The sequence below is a fragment of the Corylus avellana genome, chromosome 10 (genome assembly GCF_965113065.1).
Source record: "Corylus avellana chromosome 10, dhCorAvel1.hap1.2, whole genome shotgun sequence".
In the NCBI taxonomy this organism is placed as follows: Eukaryota; Viridiplantae; Streptophyta; class Magnoliopsida; order Fagales; family Betulaceae; genus Corylus; species Corylus avellana.
In genome coordinates this window covers 18,574,517-18,600,681 of record NC_142499.1, presented here as the reverse complement: position 1 = coordinate 18,600,681, position 26,165 = coordinate 18,574,517, and the positions used below count along the sequence as shown (strand labels likewise).

Here is a 26,165-nt window from a genome sequence, read left to right as displayed (position 1 = left end):
TTTTTTTTTTTTTTTTAAAGGATTATACTCCTGCCTTGATATGACAATGAAATACAAATTGCCAACTCTAAAAGTGAGGCACAAGCTTTCTTGGGCCAAAAATAAGAAACTAGTATGAATAAAGTAGATTTTTTTTCGTTCATTTTATTAGACCGATATGGTTCAAAATATGTAATTTTTACATGGAATTTTTGTAGAAGATGTGATTCTCATGTATATTTTAAAGACATATTAATTAAATAAAACAAATTATTCTAACTCAATTAAAAAAAAAAAAAAAAGGTTTGTCCAACTACTTTTTAACAAGAGAAAAGTAATGCATGGGTATGCTGAGTTGGGCTCCGGCCTGCCGGATCAGACTTGAGCTTTGAATATCATGCATGAGCTTGGACCTAGTCCACTCTCTTAATACGCCCACTAGACCTGATCCAATCGGGGCCAGCCCTACTTATTGTTGGTCGCAACCGAACTAATTAAAGATAACAAATTGTCTCTATTTGGAATTATTTCACGCTCAATATTTTTATTTTATTATATTTAGATATTATTTAAAAAATTTAGATGATATATAGCAACGTATTCCTTACATTACATTTTGAGTAACATTAAATTAACACAATCCCTTTCATGCATACGCTTTTTGGTCCAAGGATTTGCTAGTTGGCGCTTTTTCTTCATGGTCGAGATATGCGAGGACTTCAATAGTATTTCTGCAAAACAATGGCAAGGTCAAAGGGTCTCCAGTTGGGGTCAAAGACTTTTCGATAATTAAGTTAACATCTTATATGTGAATAAAAAATATAATGGTGATTTGCCTATAATACCCATAAATTAGTGTATATTGAGCAAGATATACACGAATCAGTGTATATGAGTAATTTAGCACAAATAAAGTCATTTGTGTCATTCATTGAAAAGATAACACAAAAGCATTGAACAACTGAATGTTATCTTTACTTTTCTTTATTCCACATCAACAATATTCAAAAAAGAGGTGAAAACCTAGAGAGAAAAAATCGGTGAGGAGGAGGGAGTTCACAGGTGTGTCATTCTCGCTCCCTCCTCCTCCTCCTTTCCCCTCCCTCTACTCCCCTCTTCTTTCCTCCCCTTTTCCCTCTTTTTTTGTTCTTTTTTAGGTAATTTATTTTGGTTTTTTCGACTAGTTCAGTTGTTTCGGCCATCTATTTGCTTATGTTGCGCTACCTCCGTTTGCCATCCACTATGTTGTGCCACTCTTCGCCTTCCTAGAATCAGTTGCTAATGTGTTTGCAAAGGTCCTCTCGAACCCACACGCACAGAAAGATTCCGACCATCTGCTTGCACGCAGCCAGGCGGTAACGCCGCTGAGTTGGGCTATCTTGCTCCCTAGACTTGGAATATTTGGTAGGCGAATACTCATCACTATAGCTCAAACCCAAATTTGAGTCCACCAATTTTTGGAAATCCTTTTTACCAAGTTCATCTTCTAATGAAAGCAAGTCTGAGAAGCTGAGCCTTGGTTTCAAGCTCCCATCATCCGCCTGCGGCGAAACTTCTGCACTGGTGGCATTGTTGTTCAGTGCTTCACGAATCAAGGAAAGCCATTTGGCAGCTGGGCCGTTGTCCTCTGCTCCTAGCACATTCCCCGCATTAAGAGGGACGATTTCTTGGAACCTAAATGCAAAAAAAAATAAAAAATAAAAATTTGATCAAGAAATAAAACAGTCACTTATGGTAACACCTTCTCTCTTATTTCCTTTCTACCAAAAAAGGAAAAACATTTCAACGCAAAACACTCCATTCCAACAAACTAAAAACTATTTTTGGTGCTGTTTGATAGCTCATCTTAACCATTAGTGTTTTTTTATTTTTTTCGGTTTTGTTGAGATATAAAAGTGAAATGAGTTTTAATTTTTTTGATAGTGTTTTATGAGAAAAGTTGTTTGTTAATGTTTTTATTTTTTAGATAAAAAGAAAAAAAAATATATTTAGCTGACTTTTTTGGATAAAAATGAAGAAGGCGAGAGAAATGGCTTTCACGAGGCATAAAATCGTTTACGTAATTGTGAGATGTCCTTTTAGGCGGGCCTCCCTTCCCAAATTGATCTTGAGCTGCTCGAACATTTGCTTGAAAATGTAGGCCCCACAAGGATCCTATTACACTAACATGCCCAAATTGCAAAGAATATGGATATGCAATTGTATAGGATCTCAATCTCATTCATGAATGCATTATATTCTCTTTATTTTATAACATAAATTTTTATTGATTTTTCGTTCGGACCATACTCGCCCAATATTTTTCTATATTGTTGAGCCAGATACAACTCATTTTGCTCAATTTTTAACATACCAGCTTAGTCAAAATAACATTTGACTAGCCAAACGAGAATGCTCTAATCGCACATAAGAACATCGTCTTTTGTACACTAACAACTAGGCATATAAAATTCAAAAAAATTATGGTCCGTTTGATAAATATTTGAGAAATATTTAAAGTTTTGAATTTTGAAAAAAGTTTTAAGAAATGAAAAATTAAGAATTGATTTGGTATCAACAAATAAAAATAGATTTGCTACAATTTTGAAAAGTGTTTTACAAAAATAAAAACAATATAAAAAAATGTTGCTCCACAGTGGCGGCAATGACAATGGTAGTGATTCAGCGGCTTTAGTGGCCACCACTAAGCTACCAAATCTTATATCAGCCACTGTTAGGTTGCCAGATCTCGCTAGTAGCCCCAAAATAGTCACGTAAGAAAAAACGAAAAAGCTACGGAACTTTTGTTATTCCATAGCATTACTCTTACTTTTGTTAACATTTCAGATTATATATATATATACTTTTTATTTTTTAGAAAATAAATAAGTTTTTTTTTTTTTTTTTTTTTCTTTAAAGATTGTGTCATTTTTTTTTAATAGGTAAATCTTTTCTCATTCTATAAAAGATTCAGAGTATAAAGCTATTACATCACAGATTATAAAACTCTTAATAACATAGGCAAAAGCTATGTGGTTACAAAGTCGTAGATACATCGAAAAATCTAACAATCAAATCGTATCAATGACCCCCCCATCTCACACATGTACAAACTTCATATATGGTATAGATCTGCTCATAGCAGACTAGATCTAAGACATTGGTAGATTATATTCCTACAACAAAAGTTTTTATTTAATCGGCCGTGATCATTAAGCCCTTACATAAAAAATTATCTGTGATCAACTCGAAACCAGAACCACATAAACAAACAAAAACCACAAACAGCAGCAGCAGACTCACATAAAAGCGTGTGAGATTCACGCGATCCACGCTCCAGCGCGTTTGAACCACAACCGTCGCGTGCCGACCGAAGGGAAAACGTATGTTGTTTGCTGGACTTGTTGGCACCGGGAAAGGTGTAATAACATGTATAGGACTTGGACCAGCGGCGAAAACATAGATCTACTTCAGAAAAAGCTGATCTAAGAACCTTTGCAAAAACTGACAAAGACCACAAATTGGGGAGGAAAATGAACGGCAAGGCGGAATGGACGGCCAAAGCGGTGGAGGAAGCTGGACGCTACTGCTAGTGTCAATTTTTAATGTAAAGTGAACGGCATTTTAAGAAAAATCTTATATTTTAATCTTTTGATTAATGATCACGTCGTTTCAATCTAAAAATATTTAAATTAATATATATATATATATATTTCTGAAAACAGAGACAGAACATATTTTTTAAACAATATTAATGTCTTTAGACACTCGATTTGATATTAAAAGCTGCTATTAAAAAAAAAAACTTTAAAATTAGGAAGGAGTGGCGGCCAGCTGAGTGACATGCCTGTAATTACCTCAAGGAAAAGATCCTTTTTCATATTTATTGGGAATCTGGGATCTAGCTCCTCTTTTGTGCAGACAAATTCTGTCTCCATTGCCTCAATAACTTGATGGATTAAAGACATACTAAGATGGTATTGATAAACTACGCATAAAAGAACATTTGTGTCTTGTTTTCAATGGGTATTTTAAGACCTGTTTGAATCCCATTTTGCCATCCTTTTTTTTTTTTTTTCCTTTGTGCAGAAATTAAAAATCAAGCAACCCACAAGTAACAATACACCAAGATGTTTATGTGTAAAACCCTCAAATGCAAGGGAAAAAACCATTGATATTAATGTTGTGTGGTTTTAAGCCTTTCTCAACCTCAAAAACTTTACCTTTACACTTCTAAACTGACTATATACCCCTTCTACAAAACCCCAACAAGAAGAATTGAGATGCTCCAACATTTTTCACCCTTAAAGCATGGCAAATCAATCTAAACTCCTCGTCATTAGATGAATCTTAGGAACTTAATGTCCCTATGAGTGAAACTCTGGATCATCACAACAATTTTGCCGCCTTCAGGGCAGCGGTGAAATCTTCTTCGCTTTCCCAAGATTTCACCTGCAAAAATAGTGCAAAAACAAATTTAGAACTACAGAAGCAAAAACATAAAAAGGAAGAGGGAGTACAAGTTACCTCTTCCACTTTTGAGCCAAAATAATGCTCAATTTTTGACATGAGCATCTTGTCGTTATCTCCACACAACAAATTAAACACAGCTCCTATAAAGTACAATAGATCTGGTTAGCTCCCATCACTCCAGAGAAAAGGTGGTGTTTTTTGTTTTTTGTTTAAGATAGCGTTTTTATACGACATAAATGTAAAAACTGTTTTTGCTTTCTAATGTGTTTTGAATTATTTGATAATGTTTTGGGGCTAGATACTGATCTGACACGGCTTGGACATGCAATAAACAAGTTTAGGGCATGCTAACCTCTCCCTGACTTGTATTAGAACCTCCTTAAAATATATAATATACCCAAAGTATCATACTATATATATAATGTACAGAATGTTTGATAATTAACACACAAGTGTGATTTACAGAAAATTACTCCAAATAAAATGGACTGCAACTAAAAGATCATGCTTTGAGTCAAGCTAGCCAAGAATTGTGAAGAAAACAAAGTTCTGAAACATGAAAAACTCACCCTTGCGGCCAAATCGCCCTGTCCTTCCCATCCTATGTAAGTACACCTCATAATCAGGCTCCGAGGTTTGATACTTCACTGGAAGATCATAGTTAATGACCAGATTGACCTGCAGAAAAAATTCCCAGCATGTTAAATTTAAAGCACCTCATCATATTAACAGAGAAGAGTTGAAGGGAGTTTTTTTTTCCTGGGAAAAAGGAGTGGGGGTGGGGGAGCACCTGTTGTTGGTCAAAGCCTCGGGAAAGGAGATCCGTTGATATAAGAACTTTAGTTAGGCTCTTTTTGAACTCTTGGACTATTTTGTCTCTGTCTTCTGCACTGATAGCACCTTGAATGGTAGTAACTGCATAACCAAGGTCAGCAAGTGCCCTATGCAACATGATGGCGTTATCTCGCCCAAGTACAAATATAATTGTCTGCCCCACGTTCTCTCCCAATTCCAATATTCTGTCTCTAATCACAAGAGTCTTCGTGCGTTCATCAGGACAATGAACTTTGTACTGCTTCACAGCCTTTAAAGACAGTTCATCCTTCTTGACAAAGAGTTGATTGTAGCCTTCGACTATCCTTGAAAGAATTTTTTTGACATTTGCATTACACGTAGCACAAAACAGAAGAACCTGAAAACAAATTGGTTATCAAAACAAGTCAACCATTTTTGTTTCAATTAGACAAAAAACTCATATGTTGATCAAGATAACCAATCAAATATCTGATAAATCGAAACTTGCATATGCTAGTAAATCTATGTCAACATAACTAATAGCATAATCTTTTGTGCATGATCGATTAATCAGCGCATCGTACAGAAACAGTCATACAAACCCTGTAAATAAAGAAACATGTACTGCCTTTTATTAGGAGATTTTATGAATGGCCAACGGCTCTAGTTGAGGATGAATAGCAATAAAGGAGAAATTATCAAGCAGACCTACATACAAAGCAACTTATAGAGGAATACTATCGCAAATATCAATCTCCAATCTCGCTACAACCTACCCAACAAAAGAAATAATGAATAAGTTTGCAACAGATATAATTTGCAACCTTTTACTTTAAAATAATATCTATCTATCTATATATATAAAACACCCTCAATCCTTTATTCTCTGTGGGAACTTATGCACCACACCTATGCTGAATCTAGCTACAACCTACCTAACAAAAGGAGTAATGAATAAGTTTGAAGCAGATCTAATGCAATCTTTTACTTAAAAGTAATTAATATCTTTGTGTGTGTGTGTGTGTGTGTGTGTGTATATATATATATATATATTTATAAGTAACAAGTTTTATTAAAGAAAAAAAGAGCCCTAAAAAAGACAAACCCTAAAAAACCTTTTCTCCTTTCCTCAACGCAGCTCTTGTTTCCCTTTCTCTACCGAGAAAAAGAAAGCTTTGGCCTCCATGATGGAGTCTCAAGAAGCAAGACTCCATCGTAGAGGCCAAGTGCTCGGAATGGACGAGCCGGGGCTAACCCCCAACGATACGAGTTAACACGCGCCTCCGCAAGTGGAGTGCGAAAACTAGGAAAGAAAGAAAAAATATTACGCATTACTCTGTGTGTGTGTGTGTGTCTATATATATATACATATAAAAAGTCCCTAAAGTTTTAGGTAATAATTTTCATCAATCACCTTTGATCTCATTCTCAATGGTACCGCACCTATGCAGAAATTTTGAGCATCACATAAAGGGAACTGTATCTAAAATTAGTGGTTAAACTAAACGTTAGTTGAACAAACCTGGCAGTGAGAACTACGTCTTCCAATTTCCTCCTTTATTTTCAAGGAATCGTCCTTAAATCCGTCCTACATCAACAAAACGAGATTGAATAATCAATTTTATGTACCTAAAGATTAAAACATTACATACTAAATTTAGCTAAAGCAATTACCCACATGCAGGTATTACCATAACAATAAAGCAGATAATCATTTGAAAGAAGTAACATGCATGTAATTGGTATTCATTTTTTTTAATAGTAAAGGAAATTTTATAAAAAAGCACCAATAAACATGATTACATTAGTTCCAATAAATATGGTACCCGCCAGCAAATACACTTCCTAGCACCTTATGATCCAACCGAAGCCCCCTTATCCCCCTAAATCGCCTCCCCCCCACCACCAAACCAAAAAAATGACCAACCCCAAAACTTTTCCCCAACTGTAAATGTAATATATATTGTGCTGAGACAATGGAATAACATTTCCATAAATGCAAGTGAACTAAACCCAAGATCAACCAGCAAAGTATCAAGCTTAGTGCACTCTAATGGTTTCTGCTAGACCGGCATAATTTCCCAGGAACCCATAAATACTTCTGCTACAAAAAAACAGATTAACTACTGATCTCATTTGAATGTGAATGCAGGCCTTTTATGTCCACCCAGCACTGCTTTGTCTTCAAGAAGCAAAGTTTGGTTTTAAACACTATGTAATTCTTTAGTGATCCAAAATACTGATCTGCTCTTGAATTAAACTGACAATGACCAATTACTGTCCGAGATTCCTGCTCGAATAATTCAGGTAGCCACGGTTCAAAGTTTGAAATATGATACATAAATAGAGAAAAATAATCTTCACATACAGTAATAGTACATGCACGCAAGTCGACCAAAGTACTGATCTTCTCTTGAATTAAACCAACTGGAACCAATTATAGGTTGCCATGGTTCAAAGTTCGGAATATGATACACAAATAGAGAATATATAATCTTCACATGCAGTAATAGTGGACACAAGCAATTCAACCAAATGGTTCAAAAATCATGATACCACAAGATTAACCATATAGTCCCAAACAAATAAATCTGCCTACCCAAGCAAACCAAAGATCTAGATACAAACAAAATCAAGTAATGAAGTTTTTTAGATGTAATGATAATACTTCAAATTTCACCAAATATAAAAATAATCAGCAAGATAAAATCTACCTCAGCAAGCATGTGATCAGCCTCATCAAAAACAAGAATCTTCATTTCAGTCAAGTCCAATTTCCTATTTGACATCCATTTCTTGATTGTACCAGGAGTTCCTATGACTGCTTGTGCTGAGACCGGCGGTTGTTTCGATATTGGCGCATAATGTTTCTTATCCATTGCCACAGCACACTCTGAAGTTATACTTGTGTACTGCCCGATCTTCCGAAGAACTTCCACGTTCTACCAGATAGATACAGTTAAAATTTGTTTAGTGGTATGACAAGGAAGCAAATGAATACATTTCAAAAACTTCTTGTTTACCATCTGAGCTCCAGAAAATGTGAACCAAGGATATCATACTAGAATAAATTCTTTCAAGTTGAAAAGCATGAAATTCAACAAGCCCATTGGTTCAAGTTTCAAAAATGCACTTTAAGAAAATCAGATCATTTCTAAATTATACTAAGGACATAACCGTCAAAAGTATTTCATCAAATGCTGTGTTTGGTTCTTTGTTGAGCTTTCCTAGACAGTTTTCTTATTGAATTTTAGTGGCCGGGTTGGAATTACTCTGAGTTTAATTTACACTAAGGTATTAGTCTACATGCGCAGTACTGATAAATAACGGGTAGTTCCAAAAGGCAAAGAATAATGTTATGGGTATTACAGTTTACTACAAATTCTATACAAACTAAGGTGTGAGTCCCCAGGCATTTAATTACCATGTTAATCATTAATTATAATTAAGTTTTCAAATATTATCAAAGGAGAATAAAAGTTGAAACAATTTTCAAACAGTTGTGTTAAAATGATTATCAAATCTAGGAAATGTACCATTGGATGACTTGCTCTTCCCATTATCCTTCATGCTGTTCAAATATTAAGATGATCAAAGCTTAAGAATTATTTCATCTAATATTACAACGCTCAATAATCTTTTGTTAAATTATTTTGAGAAACCTGCCATTGGATTAAATACATGTCATTGAATTATGTAACATTAATCCTAACTTTTATTTAGTCCCCAAGGTTGACATGAATAGATATATACACGTGAATATAAAGAGTATTTAAGGAGACTGTTTAGACTTTACTCAAGAAAGACACCCAATGCCCAATGGTAAATTATTACAGCCATTAAAACAGACATTGTGGGTTGAATTCTGATAATTGGACCAAAGAAATTACTAAAAAAAAAAGTGAGGGCATTAATTAATTTTGATTTGTAGTCAATAAAGCGATAATCCTACAATTATAACGAGAGCAAAGGCTGACCTGAATAGCCAGCTCTCGTGTGGGACAGACACAGAGTGCCTGAGTAGTCTTCAGGTCGGGATCAATGCGACTCAACATCCCAAGCACAAAACAAGCAGTCTTACCAGACCCATTATCTGCCTGCGCCACCAAATCTCTGTGGGGAGGATCCATGATCAAAGGCAAGCTGACGCCCTGGATTTTGCTGGGCCTTTTGAAGTGCATCTCCGCGTACAGGCCCTTCAGCAAGAGCGGCGACAAGTTGAGGGCTTCAAAAGTTGTGGCAGTATCCTGCATCAAAACTAAACAACCCAAAATCGTATTTTTGTTACTGAGAGGACAATTGCTAAGCTAAATAGAACAATTGATGGCTGAGACTGAGACAGAGAGAGAGAGAGAGAAAAAAAGGTTACCATCGCCGTCCTTGTCGAGGACAGTGAAGGCCTCTGCGACCTGCTCGTCCTCCTTGTCATCTGCGACGTGCTCGTCTTTATAGAAGAGAGTGAAGTCTCTGACCTGCTCGTCCATCTGAAATTTTGAGAGGGAGACAGGGAGAGCGTCTGAGAGAGGGCGAGAGGGAGACAGGTAGAGCGTCTGAGAGAGGGCGAGAGGGAGACAGGGAGAGCGTCTGAGAGAGGGCGAGAGGGAGACAGGTAGAGCGTCTGAGAGAGGGCGAGAGGGACACAGGTAGAGCGTCTGAGAGAGGGCGAGAGGGAGACAGGGGAGAGCTTTGAGAGAGGGCTTGAGGGACAAAGGGAAAGAGTCGAAATTTTTTAAATTTTTGAAATTTAATTATATCCGTTCGAGTTCACCTTAGGCTTAAATGCATCTTTGTCAACATTTCCCTCAAAGCCGTAAAAGACAAAAATGGCCTTAAATTTTTGTCAAAAAAACAAAAATGTCATTCAAAATTCAGAAAAAAAAAAAAAACACAAAACAAAACAAAACTTTACTTTGATCAAGAGAAAAAAGTTTTGTTCCTGAAGAAAAAAACTTTGCATATTTTTTTTTGACCTTTAATATTTTTTTGACATTTTTTTCAAAAAAAACAAAAATGTCATTCAAAATTTCTGGGAGCCCGGATATTGAAATATTGATGGGTTGGTTGTGAGGGAACTGAAACGGGGAGAATAGAAAATGAACATTTGATGGTCAACCGGAATTAGAGACCGCCTTGTTTTCAATGTTTTGACTCAGATTACGCAACTACCCTTGCAATGAAAGTAGATTTGGCCCATTTCTGTGGGTTAGTTTCGTTTATCCTTTGCTGGTATGCTAAAATTGCTTTATCATGGGTTTCTTCTTTCTTGCCCCCGCTTAGTTTCTCAGTACAGCCCAGTTTCATTTGGATCTTACATGTAAGTATTTGAACCCCATTAGAGCATTCTTAATGGATTAGCAAGGTAAGCTCGAAAACTCATTTTTGTTAGGGGTAAAAAAGGGGTTATGGTTAACTATTATTAGTTAAAACCGCTAATCTCAATTGCCTAAGCGGTTAGTAAAATCGAATTTCAACCCTAATTTTTAATAAAAGTTTGAGAAAGAATAAACAATTTTTTTAAAAATAATATTTAAATGAAATAGTGAAAGTGAATTGTTAAAGTAATTAGTCTGCTCTGAATACTCTAAAAAAGTGAGTTGTGGTGAGTAAAATTTGGTAAGGCTGCTAGAAATGCTCTAACAGTCTCACTATTTTAACAATCAACTTTCACTATTCTATTTAAATATTATTTTTCAAAGATTTGTTTATTTTTTCTCTAACTATTAAAGGATGAGAGAGAAATGAAAAACAAAAAGGGAGAGAGAGAGTGAAATTTTTTAATTATTCAATACAAATAAAAAAAAAAAAAAAATACTCACTATTAATAGTGAGTACTGATCACTCACCATTTTTTTCTTATTAAAATTGTGAGACTAAAAAAGAGTTTTTAACCACTTTTACCAAATTGTCTCACCAAAATAACCTAAAAATGGTTTTGATGAGGTTGCAAATAGTGCTCTTATACATTAAATTCTATAAATATTTATCTACTTCATTTAAATATTATTTTTATTATTTTTTTCCATTCTTATAGCGGTTGGAAGGTATTCTTATGAAAATCTATTCTTGAAATCAAAAGAGCCTTAGAGCATCGACAATAGATAAAAACAAATCATCCTTCAAAAGTACATTCTAATGCAAAGATGATAGATATTAAAAATTATAGCACAAAACAAAAACACAAAAAAACGCTATGTTCTCTCTCCTCAAACCCTTTCATAGTGTACTTATTGCCTTCTCCAGCCTTGACTTCGATTGATGCTACTGTGTTTTACAACACCGCACGTCCATTCAACCGTCCACGTGGCACGAAGCCCCTACTTGTCCCCAACTAACCAGACGGGGCCCAACTAGAATCAAGGGGGAGCCTAGTGTTCCCGATGATCCCAAACTCATTCCCCTTTCCCCGATGTCCAATCATATTAGTGGAGCCGTCAGAACAGAGGACAGTACGTAACGAATAGACGGTAAAAGGCCGCAGCAGTAGGAAGGGAAACTACAGTGCCAATACACAGTAAAATACCTGAGAAATCTTCCGGTACGACGATGTAGCGGTCCTGGTCCGGGCAGCTCCGCCGTCGATCAGGTTTTTCTGGTCCCGAAATAGCAAGAACCTTCTTAATCCGAGACCGAAACTCAAAATTAATACCAAAAATAAAATTAAATCCGAAAATGTTTACCTTTTATAGTGTAAGAGTCGGAGTAAAACTCGTCCCCTCCGCTCTGTATATTGAGCCATTTTCTCACCACAGTTCTCGGCCACGAAGACTGCGACATTAAACGATATGGGTTTTCAATAAGCCGATATATCGGCCGAGAACAAATTACATATAAAGATCAATTCCGTACCTTGGAGATCTTCCTGCGCTCAGCTCCCATTGTTCCACCGTCAAATCACTGAAATCGAAACGGAGTCCAATCACAGTCGCCAATCAGGAAACAGCCTCTGAAACGTGGAGGAAGCAATTAATGTAGAGGGTAAGCTTTATCCGAATCTATCCGGCAAGATATTTTCCATGAAAAAAATTAAGTTGAATACTCGAAAGTCTCCAAGAAAAACAGTGAGCGATTAATCAAACATCAAGGGGGTACTTTTTTTTTTTCCATTATTATTTTGAGAAAAAACAAAATATATAGTTATTTAGACGATATTATTGGCGTCAAATGGAGGATTCAACGGCAATATAAAAGACCCAGTTGCAGGGTAAACGGAGACAGCTTCTGAGAGAAACAACAAAGGGGAAAAAAAAAAAAAAAAATTTAATTAAATCAAAGAAAATAAAAATATTAATATTATATGCGAGAAAGAAGAGGCCAGGTACATCCTTTTGGAGAGGAATTTTTTCTTTTCTTTAGAAGCACCAGTTTTTCCCTTTACAGAGAGGAAGACAGAGTGGAAGATGAAGGATTAGAGAACCAAAAGCCATGGCTTTTTTCTTTCTAGATCTTTAATCAAATCTCGATTAACCCATTTCAAAAAGCTCACCTTTTCGACTTTCTTCGATGCGGAGTAGCTTCATAATCGACAACTAAGAAAGCAGATCGATCAAAAACCCGGATATGAATATTTTACAGTGTCAGGAACAATGAATTGGAAGTGAAATATACACCACAGAAAGGACCAAGAATCGGAAAGGTTTTGGGCAACCGTTTGGCGCAGATGAACAAGAATAACATACAGTAACAGAAAACAAAACAGAGACAATCAAAAGGAAAACAGAAAAAACAGAGTTCATAAGAAAAAGCGGGGCAATGAAGCAATCAAAAACACTATAATGTTTGTCGGAAACAGGGGTCAACGACATTGCTAATTAGGGGATGGGTTTAAGGCACATTAGCGGTAAAAGAATGACATAATCAAGACAGGAAAAGATCAAAGTGTGCGCGTGAGATTGAAAAATCGATCGAGCTTTCTTTTTACCTTTCTAGTAAGAGAGAGAGTGATGGAAATCACAATTTGACGTGTGGGTCTCTCTCTTTGCCTCTTCCGGTTAGTGGAGACGAGAAAGAACAAAAATGCAGAACAAGCTTGGGGGTGTTCCTCGGAAAGGAAAAAAGGACCAGGTGGTCCTCAAATTTATAAAGCGCAGATCCCAAAAAAAAAAAAATTCGGAGAAATAGCAGAGAGATTTGAGAGGGAGTGGGTATTTTAGTCATTTTAAAAATGACAGCAACCTGGGTACAGTGGAGTGTTAATGGAACTGAATCACCTATCCGTACGCGTGTCCGGTTTTATATAGCCCTATTGCCCAGCACTGTACTAGTTCCACAGCAGAAGAGCTTCTTTTGGGGAGACCTAACAGAGTGAATGATTCAGTGCTGTGTTAAAGTCCCCAATTCATCTACGTAATTGCGGTTACTGTAAAAAATGGTAAAGATGTAAAGATATAGTGATGCTGATGCAGAGAATTGAATTAGGGCAGCCTCGTTTCTTGTCAATCTCTGTCATATTAATGCAGATATTAAACTTTGTCAGGTTTTTACTTAAAGTATTGTTCGGCATTATTTTTTTTTTATGTTTTTAAAATTGATGTAATTTTTAAGATTATTATTAAATTTTAAATGAAGTATACTTAAATTTTGATCTAATGATAATTTTGAAAATTACATTAACTTTATGAAGATAAAAAGATGGTTTCTAGCATTACTCTTTTACGTAATGTTAGAATTATGAAATGACCCGTCTTTAAATAATGAGGAATGCTAAGTTTACAAATAAAATTTACAAAAAAACTTTTACAACATAATGTGACACAACATGATTAAAAAGAAGATAAATTCAATTTTTAAGGAATCCAATCATAATGTGCCACACCATGTTATAAAAGTTTTTTTATAAAATTTATTTGTAAACTTCGCATTTTTTAAATAATATAATATTATGTAAACTGTTAATTTACCAACTTTTAATTTGGTTTGAAATGGAGAAGACGAGATGATCCTTGTACTCGCTTGGTAATGCTTTTTAAGAGTATTTTTTGTTTTTGTAAAAGGTGTTTGATAATTACAGTTTTTGTTGCCAAAAAATCTAACTTGATAGTACATCATGTAACATTAAAATATATATTGTCATGTGACAATTCACGTAACACTTATCACATTACAAATTAATGTGACAATTTATATAATACTTATCCTGCTAACCGCTAAAATGTAACCAATGGATAAAATTAAACTAAAACTTTTTAAGAGGGTAAAAGCATAATTTTAAAATATTTATTCCATAAAAACTTATAATTTTAAGAGAATTTTTAAAATTTGACAAGCTACTACCCTAAGCAAAGCTACAATCTTATCCTTGCATTTGACAAAATACGTGATATTTATAAAACAGACATCACTAATTCGAATATCTTATATTTTGACTTTCCGGTTGTGGCTACCATGAGAGTTTAGAAGGAATGAAAGCAAATAGTAATAAGAGTTATATCTGTCCAAATACCCTAAGCAAAGCTATAATCTTACCTTTGCATTTGACAAAATACGTGACATTTATAAAACAGACATCACTAATTCAAATATCTTGGGGGTGTTTGTTAAACCCCACCACACTATTCATCATCTCACCACACTATTTACTTCATTTTTTTTTTAAAAAAAAAACATTCTTCCTTTTATATTAAATTATTCATTTTTTATATCACATCATTTACTTTTTATTACTATTCAAATAAAAAAATCACTACAAAAACAAATTTTTTTACTTTTCAATACCACTTTTTTATTTTTTCATACCAATCATTATTATTATTTGAAGAATAAACAGTACCGTAGGATTTAACAAACACTTTTCTTATATTTTGTCTTTCATGTTCCGGCTACCATGGGAGTTTAGAGAGGAATGAAAGGGAATAGTAATAAGAGTTAAATCTGTCCAAATATTTTTTTCATAGTAGGAGTCCATGTTGTGTGAACATGAGGACTCTAATCCTTAAATTTGGTAATAAAAAAAAAAAATTAAAGATAATTATAAGATGTACTGTTTAAAATATTAATTGGATTTGCCTGTCGAGACCGACATGTTACTGAAACTAATCTTTTAATCCCGTCTGATTACTGAAAAGAGACTGACGTGTTGTTCAAATGACGTTAGATTTGCATGTGGAGGAGGGGAGCAGCAGCGTGGCATCTCCAAGATGAAAATGTCCGTTTTTTTTTTTTTTTAATCCTCAATTTCTGATAATAGCATTTGAATAGGGGAGGAAAGCCAAATTGTGATAATAGCCTAGCTACCTTAATTGAAGATTGAGATAGATGGTCAAATCAGTTAGTCCTGTGCGGCTGTGCGGCCTGTGCCCTTGTTCAGGACTTGAGGGTGCACGGTCCCCCCAACTGCCATCAGGTACCAGATACGACCGCACTCTTGACTCCAGTAGGTCACTAGAGAGTGGTGAAACCCAACACTACCCTTGGACTTGTCCACTCGTTGCTCGGTTTCCCCGCATTCAACTCTTCGCATCTCCGGCAATGCCAAGCTATTTTAGCTGGAGAGGCATCGATTTAGTTATTTTTTAGGGTATTTTTGTTAATATATATATATATATAATGATAAAATTATCCTCTTAAATAAATATTAAATGAATCTTCTCTATTTTAAATACATTAAATAGATCATCTTCGTACTAGAGAGGATCCAGGTCCAATTTAGCTATCTAAAAATACACTTTTGTTTTTTAATTTTATCTTTCTTTTTTTAAAAAAAAAAAAATATAATTCAATTAATTATTTGTTTTAGTCTCTAGTTTCTTGATTATTAATTTTTAAGGAAAAAATAATAAAAGAAGGGAGAGGGAGAGGGAGAGGGAGAAAAGAGAAAAAATAATTAAAAACCTTCAAATTGCTACAATCAACTTTTATATGCGAAAGTTTACTCTAACAAAAATTTTATTTTAAAGCATTTGTTGGAAACAAAATGGCTCAAAATAAGTAATACTTAGCTATTATGAGCTATTTAGCTACTTTGCTAGGAACAACTAGGATCGCTATAAAATTGACGTAGCAAAGGTTAATCTTGGCATAATTTTTATTTATTTATTTATTTTCATTTTAGTGTTTGACTTGAAATAAAATGTTAGTCAACTTAAAAAAGTTTTGAGTTGACCAAGAGAAATGGCTTTCATGAGGCATAAAATTATTTACGCTTCTTGTTTGCATAAACCATTTATCACTTCTCTCTCACATTCTCGAGCAAGTAATTGTGAGATAACTTTTTAGGAGCCTACCTTCCTAAATAGATCTTGAGTTGCCCGAGCACCTGCTTGAAAATGTAGTCCCCACAAGGATCCTATTACACTGGCATACCCAATTTACAAAAAATATGGATATGCAATTGTATAGGATCTCAATCTCATTCCTAAATGCATTATGTTCTCTTTATTTTATAACATAATTTTTTTTGTTGATTTTTCATTCAAACCAAACATGGAAAAATGTTTTTAGTTGAAATAATATTATAACATCAAACATTTCACGCCAAAACCAGCGGGCCTAAAAAATACTCTTTTTTTTTTTTTTTTTTTTTTCAGTCAAATTTTCATAACACCTACATTTAGCTCCCTGTATTAGCTATCATTTTTACCATTCAATTTAAATATTATTTTTCAAGAATTTATTTACTCTTTATTGAAATGTTAGAATTTTTTTTTTTTTTTTAAACATTTTTTGAATGAACATTGCTCATCAAATTTGGTAAGTACCATAACAGCTCACCCAATATTTTTCCATATTGTTGAGCCAGATACAAATATTTTGCTCAATTTTTAGTATACTGGCTTAGTCAAAATAACATTTGACTAGGCATACGAGAATGCTCTAACCGCACATAAGAACATCGTCTTTTGTACACAAACAACTAGGCATGTAAAATTAAAAAAATTATGGCCCATTTGATAAAGTTTTGAGAAATATTTATAATTTTGAATTTTGAAAAAAGTTTTAAGAAATGAAAAATTAAGAATTGATTTGGTAAAGATCACATTTAAATAAGCGTTGCATGTGGGGTCAACAAATAAAAATAGATTTGCTACAATTTTGAGAAGTGTTTTACAAAAATTAAAACAAAAATAAAAACAATACAAAAAAATCTTGTTCCAGAGCGGCCGCAATCACAATTGTAGTGATTCCGAGGCTTTAGTGGCCACCACTAAGCTACCAAATCTCATATCAGCCACTATCAAGTTATCAGATCTCGCTAGTAACCCTAAAATAGTAATCATTGCCATGAGCAGGTCTACTCTATTTATTATTATTATTATTCGAGGTACTAATATGTAGTATTACTTTTGTTACCATTTCAGAAGATAAAAAAGTTTTTTTTTTTTAAAAAAATATATATTTTAATCTTTTGATTAATGATCACGTCGTTTCAATCTAAAAATATTTAAATTAATATATATATATATTCTGAAAACAGAGAATATGTCATCTAAGTAGTATCAAATTCTTTTTCTCAGCAATAAAAAATATGTTATTTTTTCTGAATTTTTATGTGTGGACTGTTACTGACTCACTGCCACTGGAGTGTGTATATTGGATGACTCTATTCAAATATTTTTCTTATTGATATATTTTTAAACAATATTAATGTCTTTAGACACTCGATTTGATATTAAAAGCTGCTATTAAAAAACATAAACTTGAAAATTAGGAAGAAGTGGCGGCCAACTGCGGCTTCAGGCTTCCTTCACACACCAATCATTGATTGGGCCTTTATTAACAGCCGTCGATCTTTATTGGTCACTGACAAATTGGGTTTTGATTTGATTTGATTTGATTTGTCTGGGTTCGGCAATTCAAATGTCAAAGATGAGTCGATCACTGTCTCGATCGAAAGGAAGTGCAGCAGCAGGACTTTTGGAATTCGGATAGCAGGCCCAAGGGCTGCGGCTGCGCCATGACAGGACTTTGTACATGCTGGACATGCCTGTAATTAGCTCAAGGAAAAGATTCTTTTTATATTGGGAATCTGAGATCATTGCTCCTCTTTTGTGCAGACAAATTCTGTCTCCATTGCCTCAATAACTTGATAGATAAAGAACACGTGTGTCTTGTTTTTAAAGGGTATTTTAATTTGTTTAGCTATATTTGCCAAGGGAAGGGCCCGGCATTATAGTTGGAACTGTACTGTTCTAGCTACAGTGCCAACTAACATGTGGCAATTTTTTCATCTTAAATTTTTTTTTTAAAAAATATTTTGCTGGAACAGTGCAGTTCCAGCTACAGTGCCGGGCCCTTCTCTTGGCAAACATAGCTTTTGAGACCCTGTTCGGCACTAGTTTTTATCTCTTTTCGCTTTTTTTTCTTTTCTTTTTTTTCATTAGGCAGACATATATTAAAAAAAAAAAAAAAAATTCAAATTTGCTAATCAACAAATGTTGAAAAAAAGGACTTTAAAATTTTATTGATTGAAAGACTACCTCTTCCTTACCTATGTCTCCCATTCTTCTTTATATATATATATATATATATATATATATATAAATCAATCATTGAGTTTGTAAGAGTCTGCATAAGTAAAGTTGGATTCAATGATTAATTTTACAAAATGGAGGATAGAGAAAGATAGGAGAAGTGTTAGGGGTGATTGGAGACTAATTTCGGATACATAGCAGAATTAATCTACTTCTTTTTGTGTAAATTAAATAGTCGCAATAACAACCAAAAATAAACTCACAATGCATAATAATAATCAAACAACTTACAAGTAAGATAGTAAGATTTTTACGTGAAAAACCCTCAAATGCGAAGAGAAAAACCATTTATATCAGTGTTAGGTGGTCCTGAGTATTTCTCAACCCTAAAAGAAAATCTTTAAGAGGTAAAAATTTTCCTCACATTTCTAAACTGATCACTAGCTCCTTTAACAATTGATGTGCGATAACCCCAACAAAAAATAATTGAGTAGATGCTCAAGCATTTCTCACCATTAAAGTATATGGCAAATCAATCTTAGGCTTCGTTTATTTCGACGTAAAATGGTTTCCAAAAAATGATTTTCGTGTTTTACGGTGTTTACTTCAACGTAAAATAGTAGTCAACGGAAAATATTTTCCTTTTAACCGAAAATTCTTCTTTAATTTTCGGAAAATGGTTTACGGTTTTCATGGACCTTGCCAAGACCCACCCAGAACCTTGCCGGGACTTGACCGGGTCCCACCCGAGACTTGACTGAGATCCGCCCGGGACCTGCTCAGGACTTAACCGGGACCTGCCCAGGACTTGCTTAAGGCCTGACCGGGCACCACCAGGGCCCTCGCTAAGACCTGCCTGGGACCCGCTTAGGACGTAACCGGGACTTGCCCGGGACCCGCTAGGGACCTGCCCGAGACTTGACCGGGACTCGCCCGAGACCTGACCGGGACCCACACAGGACTTGCCTAGGACCTGCCCGAGACTTGACCAGGACCCACCCGGGACCCGCCCGGGACTTGCCTGGGACCTAACCAAGACTTGCCCAGGACCTAACCGGGACTTGACCAGGACCCACTTGGGACCTGACTGGGACTTGACCGGGACCCACCCGGGACCTACCCGAGACTTGATCAGGACCCGCTCGGGACCTGACCGAGACTCACCCAGGACCTGCCCTGGACTTGATGGAGACCCGCTCGAGACTTGACCGAACCTGCTAGGTCAAGTCTTGTGGGGTTCTGGTCAAGTCCCGGGCAAGTCCCGATGAGGTCCCGAGTAAGTCCTAGGAGGGTCCCGGTGGGTCCCGGGCGGGTTTCGGTCAAGTCTCGGGCAAGTCCCAAGCGAGTCCCAGGTAGGTCCCGATCAAGTCCCGGGCGGGTCCCGCAGGGGTCCTAGGCAAGTCTCGGGCGGGTTCCGGTCAAGTCTCGGGCAGGTCCTAAGCAAGTCCCGGTCAAGTCCCAGGCGAGTCCTAGGAGGGTCCCGGTCAAGTCTCGGGCGGGTCCCGGGCAAGTCCCTACGAGGTCTTGAACAAGTCCCGGTGGGGACCTTATTGGAAAAAATATATATAAAAAAATATATTAAAAAATATATATTTTCCGTGTGCAAGGTAAACGCCGTAAAACGTTTTCGTTGAAAAATAACTTTCCTGAAAATATTTTACGAAGGAAACCATTTTACGTCGAAGTAAACGGAGCCTTAATTACTAAATAGTGGGAGTTAACCTAGTATCGCCTACCGCCATTCTCCTCTCCCATGAAAGCTTCAAACTCCTGATGAATCTTAAGAACCTTTTTTTAAAAAAATAAAAAATAAATAAAAAAGAGTAGGCCGAAAAGACCAATTGTGACTATCCTATCTGGACATGACTATAGTAGCACCTACCCGTTGAGAGCCGCACAGGAGGAGCCTAGACAATGAGAACTGCAGGCCCTCCCTCAAGTCCGACTGAGTCATAGCCTAACCCAGCCCCACCACGGCATTAATGAGAATCAAAGTTGCTAATACTAATCAAGCATATGTAGGGATTCTCCATTGTGAAAATTCGAACCCACGTTATAGCACATGCCCAACCACTTTAGGAATTTCTTTAGGCCATTGAACCACCACCTTTGATGGTCTTAAAAACTTAATGTTTCTATTGTGGTATAGGACTACGACCTCCAACCGAAAGGCCACATGCCATCTCATTAACATGGTTCTGATTGGGATGGTGATACTCTTGTTGTATCTGCCGCAACATGCATTTAACACTATCAAGCTGCTCTGCTTGAGCTTTTACGACTGCTTAAAGGGCATGCACTCCACGATCTTTATTGTCAAAATGGTTGCTTGTGTGTCTATCATTAATTTACCATCAAACTAGGGCTACTAGACTAATTAATCAAGGCTCTAATACTAATTGGCGTAGCAAAAACGATAAATAATAAGAAAGAGATGTATATTCTATTAATAAATCAAGTCTCTAATATCAATTGCTGCATATATGATATATGCACTGCCGTCAATGTAACCATCACCTAAAAGGTTTAAACACAATGGCAACCATGTGAGGGTTCAAGACACTTACGAGCAAAGCCCAATTAAATTAAATGGTGGCTACGACTTGTGAGCCTTGATGTGACGCAAAGTAATTAGTTCCTCAATGTTAACGGACGGTGTGTCGCCAGGGAGGCAGGGATCAATAAAATTGGCACCATTTATTAAGTTACCAAAAATTCAACTGACAATAATGTCTACACCTGTCCGTTTAAAAGTGTTCTAAAATAACTAGTCTAATCGGATATACATATCAGCTAGATGCATCGCTTTTTTTCTTTTTCTTTTTATTTTTTTAGTTTTTTTTGAACATGTGAAACTTGTGGCAACTTGAAATTAAAGTCCGATGACTGAAGGTTTTTTTTAATTTTTAATTTTTTATGTGGTTTAATAATTACAAAAGAAAGAGATGATTAGTCTCCATTTAAGCTCATTATTTAAGATCTCTTGGTTTAATGGTAATAAAGAAGAAAAGAAGAAGAAGAGAAGTTTCAATTTATTAGGCTTAAAGTTCTAGGATCTCTCTCATGTTTCTCTCACTCTCTCTTTGAAAATTATGCCTCAATAGGCTTATATTGGTAGGGTAAAGCACTAAAGCCTGAGTTTAATAATGTAAGTTGGCTAAAGCAAAAAAATTATGTCACAAGTTTGAGTGATCCAATTACGACAAAACTTCGATCAAACCTTTCGGGTTTTTGTATGGAGCTTTTTTGTACAAGATCGAACTACAATCAAACTCTTTGTACTAGGTATTAAGACATTTTTTGATAGCCCATTTTAACTTGGTAAACATTGGAATTGAAATTTTTTCGTGCAATTCAAAATTCTAACAATTTTTGCTTTGACGGGTCTTTGCTGGACTACATTAATAAACTTGAATTTTTCATGTGTTTGAGCCAACTTTTACTCCAACTTAAAACTAAGCATTACAAACTAAAACCATATTATTACAAGATATATATATATATATATATATATATATATATATATATATATATATATCTCATCTTAAACTGTAAAAATATATAAGCATTGGTTAGTGTTAAAATATCCATCTTGATCAGCAGCTAGTATTGGCAGCGCATGCTGCGGTAGTTGGCCAAATTTCCCCGTTGCCCGCCCAAGTATCTCAAAAAAGATCCTATTTTTATCAAAAAAAAAAAAAAAAAAAAAAGAAAAAAATTGCTACTTAGTGGCATGCTGAGAACATTTATCGCAGAAATAGACCCATTTATAATTAATATCCATATCATCGATCTGGATGTCGGTTTGATCGTACACGTGCCGCGTCCGTATGCCATGGTCAAAATTAGCTTAATTGCTTGAGATTTGGTGGAAAGGTTGCACACAAAATCTGTCGCCATCAACTCGTATCCCTTGTTAGGCTTGTGTTAGTGACGATTATAAAATAAAGCTAAGGTGTCAGATAATGTGCCCTAATTAGAGATAAACAAAGATAATTAGTTGAACTTCAAAAAGTTCACTTATCGGTTATATTATTGCTGGGTTTTTGGGATTTAAAGAGACACACCAATGGTGGTGAGCAAAGTGTCATGAGCAACCTCTTCACCCATTGGCCCTCAAGATTCGACAGATCATTCTTACAACCTAACCCACCAATATATATATGCTTGACTTCGTTAAACGATAGGATTTGACAAAAAACTTTTCGTCACATGATCAAGAGAAACCTTAAAGGGAGGCATGGCCACAAGTTGTCCAACACTGAGGAGTAATTCAATATTGTTTGGACATAAAAATATGTTTTTGGAACGAATTCAGTGACTTCTAGCAACCTCTAACAACGGTTTTGTGGAGATTCGGTAGTTCGAGAAGGAGAAATTCAAGTTCAAAAAATAGTTTACGAAATTAAAAATTGAAACAGTATTTTGAAAACTAAAAATTTTCTTTTAGTCAAACCGAATTTGACTATTATATTTGGTTGTACCTACTAAATATCGAAAAATACTTTTTATTTTATTTTTTTTAAATATCTAAGTATCATATTAATAGAAATAATATTTTTAATTCTATATGGTGGACAGATAGACTAACATGTCCTGATCAATTTCCAAGGAAACTTTGGTTTGACTAGCGCAATAGCAAATATTTTGAAAACAATTGCATAGATGGTGGCTTTTGCAATATTTATCCTTAGAACCTTCCATGTTCAAGCCATTATACATGAATTGTGGGGAATGATAGAGGATATTATTGGCAATTAAGAAGAAATGTTAATTTTTTTCTAAGAAAAAAACTTTATATTATTCGTTTGCTATGATAAAACAATTAAATTACCAGTTATCATGTAAGCTTAAGCTTTTGGGATGAATAGTACTTATCTTATAAAATCGTTTCTATAAGAGAGGGTTACCCATTCTTTATAAACATGCCCAAGGTCTTGTCCATGTATAGGCAATGTGAAATTATTTTTTAACACCTTCTTTCACGTGTAGACCGGTATTTGGAGTGCATTATTGATCCTCTAGAACAATGTGTATAACGTGTCTTTAATTTGATTCATGGCAGGATTCATGAACATGGGAGCTTAGTGAAAATTTACCGAATTATTCTTTGCAAATACCAATATACAATTCGAACGAACTCCCACGACTATTTTGCGTTGACTTCATTTTGTCGCCAAAAGATTAAGGCCATACGAAAAATTCCGCGATATGTTCTCCACCTGTCGAACAATTCTAATGCCATGGGAAAGATCAAGTGCAATGGATGAGTATATATGATTGTCGAATCTGCGTCCTTGAATTTTTAGGAGAGGCAAGAATCTGATTGGTTAAGATTAATGCAAATGACCGTCTGATCACCACAAGTGACTTGGTCGTCGTGACAAAGAATGTAAGATAAAAATATGGTAGAATTATATATTGATGTTAGTGTTAGAAAATATAATATGGTGAGATATTTATTACCTTTTAGAATATATTAGAATATATGATATGGTATGATTCTTATCTTCTAGGATAATTAGATTCTAGAAGATTGATTGTAATTAGAGTATTACCATACATATCTCCACTTTAAGGTTGTAATATTTTATAGGGTAAAGTCCATTTAACTCTATCAAATTACTACTCTAATGACAATCTACTCCCAAACTATCAATTGTGACAATTTACCCCTTAAACTATCAAAGCAATGGCACTTTATTCCCAATTTTTTTAAAAAAAAAGAAGACAAAATTACCCTTACTAAAATAAAAATAAAATACTTAATTAAATTTTTTTTCTTTTCAAAAATTTAAGGGTATTTTTGTCTTATTAAAAATTTTATAGGGGTAATTTTGTCATTTTGCTAGTATTTGGGGGGTACATTATCATTGTTTTGGTAGTTTGTGGGGTAAATTGTCGCAATTGATAGTTTGGAGGGTAGATTGTCTTTCGGGTGGTAGTTTGAGGAGGTTAAATGGACTTTACCCTATTTTATATTTAAGTATGATGAAATAATGAGTAGAACTGAAAATTTCGTCCAAACCTAGTTTAATTAGTGCCGAGCTTCATCTCTTACTTGTTTTATTTAATATTTTAACAGTTATTTATTGTCATTCCACTAATTTAGGAACCAAAACATTAATTTTTTAGAAACTGAAAAATGTCGAATGCCAAAAAATTATATTTAAACCCTCTGTTTGTCAAAATTATTCATTCAATAATGTTGATCATGTGACACGCAACCTAATTATTACATGTTTGTTGCACAAGGAGAGAAAAATGGGAGATGAAGATTTGAACTATTGAACTCCGCTTTATTATGTGGAGTTCCCAACTAATTGAACTACCTATTTAGGATGAGTGTCACATCAATATTATTAGATAAATGTCGGATAGAATTATAGTATCTATCATTTTTCATATATATAACTTTTTTTTTTTTCTGAGATTTTATAAGTTCCTTGTAGTCATCCTCAACCCCTATGTTGGGTTTTTTTTTTTTTTTCGGAGCAACCGTCGGTTGGGCTTTAGTTGCTTATAGAGAAAGGACCACCGTAAAAGATGAGTCTCTGGTCACGTCAATCGTCATGTGGTGCCATGCAGGCAGATGGGATTGTTAAAGAATATAAGCATGGTTAATTAACGATGATGTTTGTCCAAGAATATATATATATATATATATATAGAAAGATGAGCGATATTTTCCCTGGTTTAAGCCATGCTTCGCCAAAAACAGCAACGAGATTTGGAACTAAAGTTAACCAAAAAAGTTGTGCCTCATCCAGCGAATTAATATTGTTGATTAGAAGGCAACCAATGATTAGGTGAGCGTCCTAATCATGAGCCCTATAACATAATTATGCAAGCATCGTACTATATATATATATATATATATATATATATATATATATATCATCATGCATATGCTACGTAATCATTTTCTGCTCTTCAAGTGCCCTCCCTTTTTCGGGAACTTGCTATCATCATCCCCCTCATTATATATACCACGGCTGCAGCCTACTCGGCACCCATTAAAATAAATATCTCTGCAATAATAAACTTAACCCAACGTTTTTTTTTTAACCTGAAAAATCAACAAAAACCTACCACTGCCTTACTATAATCATCTTGTGGTTAGAATGTATGAAAAATATAATATATTTTTCGTATATTCTAAATTTTTCTTATATTCTAACACTGGTAAAGAATTCACCCTATTTTTGGAAAGATTTTCAAATAAATAAGCACCCATGACTGAAAACCTTGATGGCTTTGCTGTATGTTATCATAATTACGTTAACTTTTGGTTTTGACTATATAACGTTATGGCTTCAAAGTGATGATTATAAGGCATATATTAATATCACTACGAATCTTCAGTAATTTAACAATTTGGATAATATATGTGAGAAAATTCATAAGACCCATCTGCTCGAATATTTTGCTAAGAAACATTTTCTCTCTATGTATTGTGTAAGCAGTGACGTTCATATGAAACTGTCTCTTTGCTCGAAGACTGATGAACTCAGGTTTATATGAAAATGGTTT

At 34.9% G+C, this 26,165-nt stretch overlaps 1 protein-coding gene across 3 annotated transcripts; it reads right to left on the bottom strand.

The window, feature by feature from the left end:
- Positions 1-4,112: 4,112 nt before the first annotated feature.
- On the bottom strand, positions 4,113-13,252 carry LOC148583454 (DEAD-box ATP-dependent RNA helicase 38-like). 3 transcript variants are annotated; one of them, XM_088511333.1, is made up of 12 exons: positions 13,145-13,252; positions 12,073-12,169; positions 11,904-11,991; positions 11,747-11,815; positions 9,596-9,710; positions 9,204-9,484; positions 7,941-8,168; positions 6,749-6,814; positions 5,222-5,623; positions 5,001-5,109; positions 4,486-4,571; positions 4,113-4,410 (listed from the first exon to the last, which is right to left on the bottom strand). In XM_088511333.1, exons 5-12 carry the CDS (start codon positions 9,708-9,710, stop codon positions 4,348-4,350), a joined length of 1,350 nt encoding a protein of 449 aa, XP_088367459.1. In that variant the 5' UTR covers positions 11,747-11,815; positions 11,904-11,991; positions 12,073-12,169; positions 13,145-13,252; the 3' UTR covers positions 4,113-4,347. The 3 variants fall into 3 exon arrangements, with proteins under 3 accessions (XP_088367459.1, XP_088367460.1, XP_088367461.1); XM_088511334.1 differs by lacking the exon at positions 13,145-13,252 and adding an exon at positions 12,710-12,904; XM_088511335.1 differs by lacking the exon at positions 6,749-6,814.
- Positions 13,253-26,165: the final 12,913 nt, after the last annotated feature.

Excerpts from the sequence above, each read along its gene's own strand:
- LOC148583454 (XM_088511333.1), bottom strand. The coding sequence starts at position 9,710 with ATGGACGAGCAGGTCAGAGACTTCACTCTCTTCTATAAAGACGAGCAC. Across the intron at positions 9,485-9,595 it reads CCTCGACAAGGACGGCGATG|TTTTGATGCAGGATACTGCC; the intron begins GTAACCTTTTTT and ends TGGGTTGTTTAG. Across the intron at positions 6,815-7,940 it reads CTGATCACATGCTTGCTGAG|GACGGATTTAAGGACGATTC; the intron begins GTAGATTTTATC and ends TTGTTGATGTAG.